The sequence below is a fragment of the Ptychodera flava genome, chromosome 21 (genome assembly GCF_041260155.1).
Source record: "Ptychodera flava strain L36383 chromosome 21, AS_Pfla_20210202, whole genome shotgun sequence".
Taxonomy (NCBI): Eukaryota; Metazoa; Hemichordata; class Enteropneusta; family Ptychoderidae; genus Ptychodera; species Ptychodera flava.
In genome coordinates this window covers 16,879,546-16,891,602 of record NC_091948.1, presented here as the reverse complement: position 1 = coordinate 16,891,602, position 12,057 = coordinate 16,879,546, and the positions used below count along the sequence as shown (strand labels likewise).

Genomic DNA, 12,057 nt, shown 5'->3' with positions numbered 1-12,057 from the left:
AGAACCAAATTACCAAAGATTTACAGATATTTGAAATTTAAAATAGCCGCCATCCCTGTGTTAACTCTATGGAGAAAACTCAATTTTCGAAAAATTAAGACAATGAAAAGTTTTCTTTCACCAAGAGCTTTAAAATGAATCCCCACAAGTGGTATATCAGAAAAGAATTGACAAAGTTTGAAAGCTCGGAGATCTGTATCCGAGGAGCGATCTACTTTAAAAAGAATTACACTAAAACCAGATCGCTGCACTGGAATTGGTCGATATTTTCAAGTGAAATGATACAGATTGTTAAAAATCATATGATGCGGAAAAAGCTGTAAAATTTTATTTTCCAATGCAGTGAGTGTTAAGCTTAGTTTGTCTTTATCGATAGCAAATTAAAATATCAATGAGTCTTTATGAAAGATGATTTGATATTTACAAATCGTATATCGTGCATTCTTCTGTAACACTGTCTGCCCATCGCGGCGGGGCCGGGTGAAGTTATGCGACAAAACGGCATCATGCAAAGAAATGTACTGTCCAAGAGTTTATGACAGAGTTTGAGTCGTCAGGCGCCCTTGTAAATTTCATGGCGACACTGTAATAGGGAATTGGAAATGTGTCTAGTAATGTGTCGCGGCTCGGATGGTGATCTGTACGTGCGGGGTAGGTTGTCATTATTTACAGCAACTTAAGGAGTCTGAAACTAAAGTCTATCTTCTACCTGATTGGCTGTTTGGAAATAATTTTATACAATTACTCGCCCAACCAATACGAGAAGCTGCCGAGACGCAGCACACTAGCCCTCTAGTTCTAGTGTGTACTTGGACATGAACGTGAAAACAGCTCCACAGTCATTCCATAATTTCTGTTGACAAGTTCTTCTTTCCCTACAATTTCTTCATGAGAATGCATTTAATCGGAAAACGCCTTTAATGGAGTTTTAATTTTATTCATTCCTTTATTTGTAATATAATCAAAGGAAAAATAATATGAATATATTATAACTCTATAGAATGCTCCGGAACGACGGTTGCGACAGTTCAGGAATTGAAGACACATAGGCCTATAGAATTGCAGTAGTGCTAAATATAATAGTTTCTTTTGATTTTAATTTTTGAAAGAACATTGGGGTGTAAAATGCCCATGCATCAAATAATATTCTATCTCGCTTTTGAATGATATCACAGAAGCATTAGTCTAAAGTTCTAATTTACTGATTTTCCTAGATATTAACTGAGTAGATCTTGTGAACAGCTTGACCATTAAGTCCTGTTTCGATATAATTGAATGTTATATTCAAAAAACTAACATCTATATTCTACAAAACTTTTAAATTTATGGACTGTATAAAAAGTTTTGAAAATACTGAAATACGGCAATAATATATGGTATCATTAATATTTTGAAAGACTTACTGGATTGGAGATTTCAAAGATAACACAGCGTACATTATGTACCTTTCTGTGTCCAAAATCGAAAAAAATTCTTTTCAAAATATAATGTGCACAAAGAATTTCTGAAGATATTGATATTTTTTATGAATAGTCTTCTCTAACTGCACTTTTTTATCACAAAACAGGAAAGGCGTTTGCTAAATTTTCTTTTGATACAAGTTGAGATCATTACAATTATGTTGATAACTAGTCACATAAGCTTATCATCTCAAGTCTTGAAGTCTATATATGTACAACAAATTGTTATGTTTCGCGTTACACAGATGTACAGGACGAGCAGAGTCGGACAACTTTTGAGCTTTGATGATAAAAGTCGCTTTTCTAAAAACAGATAAGCTATTCATACGACGACCCTCGCATAGCCTTACAACGTGGTACAGTCGTACAAATTTGACCTACAGATAGTGACGGTAAACGTCAGTATTGAAGGAAGCGAACTTGAGAACTTGACTTGCATTCATACAAACAAAAATAAAATGTTAGGTCTACAAGGGTCACGGAAATGGAATTTGCAATCCTGAAACCCCTGTCCTGCTGATCTGTGATAGGAATGGTGCAAAAATTGATGTAAATAAAAAGGACGTCTCTTTAAAACAATTCTGTTGTTATGATAACTGTTCGGTAAAAAAGGAGAAAAAACGTTGTCATTTGTCATAAATCATGATGAATTCTACTCCTTCTGATCCAGCTTCCGCGATGGTAACATCCCCAGTATATGGGTCGACTGCTAAGAACTTTTGTTCATTGTCTGGACACATGGATTTCATTCTATAAAAATTCTGACCCCTCGGCCTAAGGAGGTTGAATGTACAGCAACGGTTTGGCACCGACTCTTTGTTCTGTAATAAATGAGAAAGTCAAAACTATAGAGTTAGCTTTTTAATTTTTGTATTCTGGAGAGAAATTCGAATACTTATCTTTCACCTTTCACTTTGAGGAATACGTAAATCTTGTAGTCAAATATTCAAGCGTGTCTGCTTGTCGTTTTCAACTGTCAGGAGAGACCTATGTATGGTAAATCGTGTCCTTTAAAGTCCTCCTTTAGCAAAACAACCGAGAAATCGTACCTGGACGTCCGGTACATAGGTGTCATTGGCGTGATTAAAATTCAAACATAGGACTTTGCTCTCGGATTTATCCGTGTAGGAGAATATCGTTGGACTGTGTGTGTTCTGTACCAAAGTCACTGAAACAAAAGGAGAAATAAATGATAAATAAATAAATAAATAAATGTATATATATATATATATATATATATATATATATATATATATATATATATATATATATATATATTATATATATATATACATCGAAGTATACAGATGTCCTCGTGGGAAATTACAGTGCTCGATGCTAGGCAGAGCGTTATAAATAAAAAAATAAATAAGATGCGGTCAAGAGTGTCAAGCTAGTAATCCTTTCTCTTCTTTCTGAGGATTGCAGGATGCATGAAACTTAAGTACTAGATTTAATTACTTTGTACTTGAAGTAATTTATATATATATATATATATATATATATATATATATATATATATATATATATATATATAATAGAGAGTAAGAAAGAGAAAGAGAGGGACAAACAGACAATCAGACAGAGACAGAGAGAGATAACATTACAGTGGTTTCCTTTGAATCATTGGCATTACGCGAAGTACCGTAAATTTAGGTGTTGCCAACACTGTCAGGTGTTATCAGCTGAGCAGTAATTCCAGTCGACCAAAGAGAAATCAACTCTAGCTGCCACAGTTGAAACATTGTCTTGCAGCAGGTCAGATGTAGTCTAAACAACTACACCTGAAAGCAAGTGATAAGACTTCGACAGTGCTTGGACATATGTGGTGGTGTTGTTTGGACTACGTCTGACCTCATACTAGACAACGTTTCAACTTTTGCAGAGTTGATTTTTTTTGATCGACTCATGCTACTGCTTAGCTGCCATTGCACCCGACAGTGCTGGCAACAACTTGATTTAGACAATATGTCTAGTTCGTCTAATGCTGATGCTTCAAAGCAAACCACAGTAACATCTCATTAATATAAATGTATCACATTATATAATATATAATATATACAAATATATATATAGGGATGATATTTCATTAATATCTCATTAATACATATATGTATATATATTTATATATACCTCAAAGTATACAGAAACATAGATAGATAGATAGATAGATAGATAGATAGATAGATAGATAGATAGATAGATAGATAGATAGATAGATAGATAGATAGATAGATAGATAGATGGCGGAGGGCACCACACAACAATTTTAAATTAGTATTGGAAGTAGCGTTTAAAATTTGCAAGGGCAGGGGACCACTTAAAATGTCTGAATGCTTGAAGAACTCTTTTGATCAGCGATCTTTTGAAATTTCTGCAATCCACTGAGTTATATCATCGGCCATTGTTGAAAGGTGTAAAACTGAAAACCTTTTTGAATTTTACCGAAGATGTTTGTTGGTTCAAATAAGTAAATTCTGTCCTTAACTGCTATGACACAGAATATTTGAGACTTTTTCTCCCCTGACTTTCACTTTGGAGATTTCCATATAAAACTAAAGCATATAGAGGTTTGAAAGTGTTTCTCAAACTCGAAATTGCCAATTTTTGGGTGAAATCAGGAGTGGTCCACGAAGTAAATTGTGACCTTCCCCTTTTACACTTTGTAAAAAACATGACCCTACCCTCTTCCAAATTAGAAACTTGAAATTTGTATATGACCTTACCAGAACCGCTTCAAACCATAGACTTTCATGTTTACCAAATGTTCACAAACCTTCGTTTGCGTTCGTGTCATTTGGTTATTCTGTGCAATTTGACTGAGTTTTCTTGTATTTGAAACACACTACCTCTTCCTCTTTCCAAAAAGATTATACTCTTATAATTAAGCCATATGGAGCATACCGTACATGTTTATGTGAGTGTATGTATGCCTCTTTGATTCTCCTGTGTATTGAAACGACTAATTTTGGAGGAAATTCAAATACCTCTCTTGTTGTACACATATGCACTTCTAATCTGCCTATTCGAGCCAAGTACATTGATATCAATAGTTCTACACCGGTGTGAGGAGAACGAGCCTCGGCAAATGTTTACTTGTATTACACAGCAAAGGCTCTTAAAATGTCTTTTCAAAACGTCATGAAAATGGAAGAAATAGGTTTCATGCTAAAATATTCGACCAAGACCGCTTATTTGGTTCTAAAGAAATGATATTAGAATATTTTTTGCTGATATCCATCAAGCGTTTGATACTGTATGGCATCAGGTTTTGTTTATAGAATGAGTAAAATTGGGAATCGAGGAAACTTCCCTCAACAAATCAGTATTCCAGAGCTTGTGAGAGTGGAAAGAATCACTTCAACACATTTATTTCCAGTTGAGCGAGGAATTAGGCAGTGTGATGATTTAAGCTCAATTTTATTTGAATTTACTTTATTGGCTTTGGAAATTGCTTCAGTGAAATAGAAAGTATCCTTTTAAAAGTAAATAATTTGACGTCAATCCTTGTTCACTTCTATACACAGACAATTTGGTGATTTTATCAGAAACTGCCTCAGGTTTACGACATAGTATTTCATAAACCATTTTGAAAATTCGGGCTAGATGTTAACTTAAACAAAGCAATATTATGATATTTAAAAAGTCTCAATATAAAAACAAAAACAGATTTTTCATTTTGTGATTAAGAATTGGAAATAACTCGAAAGTATGCACATCTAGGTCATACGCTAACTAATACAGTGGTGTGCGTTGGACCATTGGCATTATGGGAGCCTGGCATGCTGTCCACATTGAGTAGTTACCAACACTGTCAGGTGTAACTATCGTCTAGCGGTAATATCATTTGATAACAAGAAATCAGCTCTGCGAAAGTTGAATAACGCTAGCAAACGCTCCGTTCTGAGCGTGATGTGTGTGGATTTGAGGGCTGATGAGTCAATGAATGTAACTTAAAGTGTAACAATTACCGTGTGACGCACCGTCTTTGATGTCTGCGTTTGCGACGCATCTAGCATGCCACTGCGCATGATTACACCAAACTGAAAGTAGGAAATAGACTGTATTTCCTCTTCCATTTTCAATTAACGTCGAGCTGATGAATGAATAAGACATCGTGTCTGGTCGCAATCTGGTAACCAGAAGTACTATTATGATTATTTTGAAATCATACGCTTATATTGAAAATAGGAAATAGAAATATGAATATATTCAATATTAAATATATTTTAGCATACAATAAAAATAGAAAAAGGATATTTTCAAATTCCTTCATTGAAATCTCGTTGCTGTTAATAGCGATTTGTCACGGATTTGATGTGTGTTGTTGTTTTGACTACCTGGCACCTCCTTCCAGACAATGTTTCAACTTTCGCAGAGTTGATTTCTTTGATATTGACCGATATTACTGCCTAGACGATACGTACACCTGTAGGTGTTGGCAACTCCTACTTACATACTTACTTACAATTTTTGTTATTTAAGTATACTTACATACATACATACTTACCTACGAACTTTTATATCTAACTATGCACCCCCTGCATCAAGTTATGTATTTAATGGCTTACAAACTTTCAGATCTAATCAAACACAACCCGTATTGACTTATGTACATACTTGCCACACGAACTTTTAGATCTATCTATATCAATGTACTTACTTACGAACTTTGATAAGTAACTATGCATCCCAATGTATCAACTTAAGAACTTACATATAACATAAAACAGATAAGAATGTAACATATCACTTGTTTTTGTAATATTGATATTGTAATTAACGTACCATATACTTAAAAAACACCATATCAATTGCCATATCTTTTTCCTAACTAAGATATGTGGATATTATTATCTATTTGTTTCTTTTATTTGTTGCCATATCATCTGTAATGCAGTATGGTATATTAGGGAAAAAAATCAAGTGATCCTAAAAACGAAAGTCGATTCAAAATGCATTCCCTTCTGCTGGTTGCACAATATTTTACTCTGATTAATTACAAACAGCACGGCTTTGACATACTCAGCTCAGACTTGTGCAAGGAGAATTTGTCAGTGCCTCGAATACAGAAAACTGTGTATGATCTACTACGCATAAACTGGTGTTTGCCCAAACTTAAAGCTTCATGAGCTGTATCTTTCGGCTGTTTTTCAGAACTTTTGTTTTGTGGTTTCCCCTACACTTTCTGCATTGAATTCCTACACTGTAATTTAATATCAAGTATATAGTATATCAACACAACCTATATGAGTATAATCTCCATTGTTATTGTTGAAAATTATATTCAAGTCCGGACTAGAATTCATTTGTAAACAATAAACAATCATCACTTCACACATACAAGCTGTGTTGACAAAAGAATACTTAAAATTTCAGCATGACAAACGGATTAGGGTCAGACACGGTAGTTAATATACAGAAGCAGAATACTGAAAAACTTGCCACAAGTTACAGCTTATGTCCCTTTAATCTTTACTGTACTAGTAGAGATGCCATACTGTGTCTGACAGTGATTTTTTGCCCTTCAAATAAAATATGTGAAGGTCCGAGGAGTATCTTCTTAAAATACGGATTCGCATCAATATAAGAACAAGAATGTATATCAATTGGAACATTTGAGATTTTTCTTTCGCCTGTTCAAGAAGATCAAACAATTTCAAATATTTTTTTCCTACTTAGCTATCCTATTTCTGAAGAGCATGTTACGGCAAACTCAGTTTTTGGCCTAATGTAGTGCTGATTTCAGCGTAATGATATAACGACGGAAGACAATATCATTGACGTGTGAAATGCAAGACTTTAACGCTTTACAAGTTACCTGAAACTACCGACAATCACATTTCTTTTTAGCAGTTATTTTCAGATTGTCCAGTAATGACATGCTTTATTAAAATACTTCTTAAAATCAGGCCATATACAGATCATGTATCAACTATATACAGTCATATACAAAGCGTATGCTCAACGCAAAAAGTACCGTTACAAGTAAACCACAATGGAAGCATCATGTGTGTGAGTCCTAACTGTAAAGAGTGTTTCATCGCAGCTAGCATTCTTAACCAAGATGGAACAGAACGATAATTGTTTCAATTTTGAGTAAACTTACAGCCATTGCAAGTAAATTTCTAAACGTGCAAACGTCTAAATGGCGAATTGTGATAAACTAAGAAGTACGATGCCCCGGATGACTGTACGATGTACTTTTCACTGTGCACGTATTCAAGTTGTCAAGGCTAAAAAGTCAAAGAAAATAGTCGTTTCAACATAAAACTCACCGTGAGAGTGGTCCTCATCCGTGGTCGTACCGATGAGCTCCCCTGCATTGTTGGGCCAAATAATTACGTAAAGGCCGTTCCTGTTGAGCAGCTTAATATATGCTCTGTCTCTTTTCTCTTTGAGCGTTTGGAGAATTCGTTTCTGCATGACCGTTTTCCAAGATTTTTGATGTGTTCGACCATAACATCCATACACGGTCATGGTTATGGTAACAAGAAGAGCAATGCACCCAAAGTGCATCAAGTTCATATTGCTGTTGTAGGGGCAGTACACAATCAAGGCAATCGTTCCCCGCTGAGTTACAACCACACTTATGCGCTGCTGGGTTACTGCATGGCTTGTTTATAAGTGTGTATATTCGGAAATTTATGCAAATGCGCACAACAATAGGGTACGTATTTGATGGATGGGATGAATTAACATTTTACAATTTCCGTCCTTATCTGGCTCCCAAGTTGATATCTCAATTGGAACTGAAGTAAATATGAGATTTCCATCTCCTTACGAGTGAGCTTTCGATGAAATGACGACAAACGGCAATTAATAGCGTCAAATTCACATGTATAATGATCAGTCAGGTAACACCTACATTTCCCAAGTCAACTGGCTAGCTCAATTGTACAATGAAATCAATTCTTTTTGGAAACTATTCTATCTATTGCGCCTATTCATCACATTATGACGACATAGCCTTCACATATAAAGTTGACATAGTAAATCATGTGGCTCTCTTGAAAAATAATGCTGAAAGAAACTTTTAATTTTATTTTGTCTCTCAGCCCAGCTATTCCTCTTTAAAAATCTTTATTCGTCAGAGAAATTAAACTTCTGTCCTTTGTAAAGTTAAAAAAGGAGTTTGGTAAATGAGGAATTGTGTCATTGCTCCTTTAAATATTCATATTCGATTTACATAGGATTTTGTCTGACTGTGATAATCAGATAATGATTGTAAGGTGATGTAGCAAATAATTTGTCACATGCTGATAACATGTATCTGCTTGCGCCACCTGTCCACCTGTCAAAAGGTTTGGAAGAAAGTTTTAAAGCCTTGTGAGAAATATGCCGTAGACTATGATATTATATATAATATGAAGGATACAAAGTTTGTGTTTGTGTGTTTTAGTGTAATAATCAACTGCATAAAATCGTACTCTGACTAAATCATAGATCTCGTAAATAAATTTACATAATTGGGTCATATTTGTATAAATTACCATGATATAAACCCCCAATGAAGTGCATTGTGTGTTCGTACAAATATGTCCTTTAGAAAGTTTAGTAGTTGTAGCTGTGAAGTACAATTCAAATTTTTAAGGCATTTTGCGAAAATGTCTTTGTGTACAGTCCTAGTGCCATTTGACTTCAGCATAGGCGTTGCAATAATAATGCACTCAACAGATTCTGAGGGCTGTCATTAATTTGCAGTGACTCATCTTCACTTATTTTGGATAATTTTGACGTTTTGACAGAGGTGTTAGTCACGCTGGCTTTAATGTAAAGTTGGTTTATTTGTCCAGTGTGTTTTAGTAACTATACCCTGTCCATCATGTGTGCATAGGCGATATTTTATCATTGTGAAATAAAGTCATTAATAATGAATGTAGTAATTCATCGTGGTGCCGGAAATTTCGTCATTCGATGAAGTCAGCGGATAAAAATCTTACTCAATAGAAAGATAATAGACCATAATTCTGTTTTATCAGTTTCGTATGTTGTCTCATGCGGAAGTACAAACCATAAAAACGATAACAATCATCGCACAGTCAATAAGACGTGGATCACAAAAATATACTGACTCCTACATGCTATTACTTTTCAAATGCCAAGATTATGCCGTTAACAATCTCTATCATCTCACTGACTGCAAGGCTTCGTTCAAATAAACGATGATTTACCCTTCTGTGCTCGCTTAGGTCGTTAAAGTGATCCCACTTCAAAGTGTAGTAGTTTGCTCATTAAGTACGGAAAAATGATTTAAAGGGGTCGAAAAACCATTTCTTAAAAGCTAATATCACATATGCATAAATTTGACAAGTGATTAGAACTATAGAAATAATCGATACACACACATATAGACACACACTCACACGCGACTCCACTGAATCAATTGATAAGGTCTCTGTTCGTGCTCCGTTGTAATTAAACATACATACATACATACATACATACATACATACATACATACATACATACATACATACATACACACATACATACATACATACATACATACATACATACATACGTATGTATGTATGTACTTATGTACACTAATTAAAGTGATATTTGGTCGTTTCAAAAATTCTTTCTGTCACTGCCATTACTGTCACCACTGATATGATCTCGACACAGGTGTTTGTTCAGTAACGACTGCTCGAGCTGTTGATAAACAACTAGATCGCAATATTTATTAAGACAGCTTTCACAAACGATAGTGAAGGAGGGAGTCTTGGCGGGAGCAAAGAGGATACCGATATATATATATATATATATATATATATATATATATATATATATATATATATATATATATATATATATATATATATATGTATGTATCTGTGTATAATAATCGCAATCATACCAATCCATAATTCAATAACACTAGGTCAGAATTTGTAAGACAATAGTTGTAAAATAGACACAAAACAGCACAGAACAGACAGTAAATAGACGGTACACAAACAAAGTCAAATTCATGAAAAAAAGATATATGGACCTCTGGCCAAAAGACCAAGAAGTGATGTCAGGTATTTCGAAAATAGTAAGCGCATCCTGCCCCACATGTGGCACCCGCCATATATCAATCTGTAAGTCAGATAGGTAGTGGTCACTAAGTAAGGCCCCTTGTCACCGATGCTATCAGTGATCATTTGTCGAAGAGAGATATTATATTTATCTACCAGCTTGCGATACCTGCCAAAAAAGCGTTTGAATGTAGAGACAAGTCTTGCTCTGGTGTAACCTTGATTTAACAGTTTGTAAGAGAGATGGCCATGTCTCTCTACAAAATCACCATATGAACTGCATGCTCTTGCATATCGAATAAGCTGGGAAATGTATACCCCGTAAGCAGGTGAGAGTGGATTATTACTGATGAGGAGTGGAAAATTGATTATACTAAAGTTGAAATCATCTCTCTTGTCATATAGCCTAGTAGAAAGGTGACCATTAGAGTCAATTTAAGTAAAATGTCCAGATATGAAGCAGAAGAGGCCGTTTCTGTAGTTTCTTTAATCTCCAATTCTGGAGGATAAATCATAGCGAGAGATTTACTTAATTCAGAGTTATTCAATGAAATAACATCGTCTATGTATCTAAATGTAGGGTTGGAAGTTCGAGCTACAGAGACCTTTTTCTGCTTGATAAGGTTCTGAATAAATTCTGCTTCGCATGAGAACAGAAATAACAATATGTAGAATTATACCCTATATACCCTAATACCACATATTTGTAACGGCGTGAACCGTTTTTGTAGAAAAATTCTTGGTTGATGATGTTTTTCAAGCGTTCTTTCAAATTATCATGTGGTCTTGTGGTATACAATGTGGAAAAATCGAAAGTTTTAATAGATGTTATTTTTGAAACAGATCTTGATTTCAAATTTTCAAAGAGTTCCTTCGAATTTTTTAATATCAACATTTGATTTATACCACTCCGAGAAAAGACAACATCGCAGTATGATTTAAGTCCCCGTTTAATAGTTCAAAGAACAGAAGTCAGTATCTTCGATAACTCTGTTGTTGAACATTTTGAAGATCCTGCGATAAACCTAGCTTTGTAAGGTGTTTTGTGGAGCTTTGGTATCCAGTATAAGCTAGGCAACTTATTATGGTCATCCTTTGTTGTAATATTAAAATTATCCATGAATGACTTATGATTTGCCAAAATTTTAAATTTGTTGAACATTGATTGTCTGTAAGTGGAGTTGGTGGAGGTCTTAGTTACACAAAGTTCGTCTATAAGACATTCAAAATAATACTTCTTACAGACAAATACAATATTATTGGCAGCTTTATCAGCAGGGACGACAACATATTTGTCATGGATATCATTCAAACACTTAACAGCATCAGGATCTTTAAATACAGAATAGGGTCTTCTGCAAACATGTGATTTTAGTCGACCAATACGGCCACGAACTATTTTCCTCACAGATTTGACCCATTCTCACAGTGTCTAGCTCTACATCCTCCCTTTTAGCCCATTTCCTGGCATATTCTTCAACAGAGTCCATGATGATCTTAAAATTATGGTTCCAGTTGATCCTGCGAGGTTCTCTGAACTTGGGTCCACAAGATAATATCTTACGAAGGTG

At 34.8% G+C, this 12,057-nt stretch overlaps 1 protein-coding gene across 1 annotated transcript; it reads right to left on the bottom strand.

Moving 5' to 3' along the window:
* Window positions 1–922: 922 nt before the first annotated feature.
* On the bottom strand, window positions 923–8,077 carry LOC139120985 (uncharacterized). Its single transcript, XM_070685568.1, has 3 exons — window positions 7,739–8,077; window positions 2,510–2,628; window positions 923–2,281 (listed from the first exon to the last, which is right to left on the bottom strand). Exons 1-3 carry the CDS (start codon window positions 7,986–7,988, stop codon window positions 2,087–2,089), a joined length of 564 nt encoding a protein of 187 aa, XP_070541669.1. The 5' UTR covers window positions 7,989–8,077; the 3' UTR covers window positions 923–2,086.
* Between the last annotated feature and the right edge of the window lie 3,980 nt (window positions 8,078–12,057).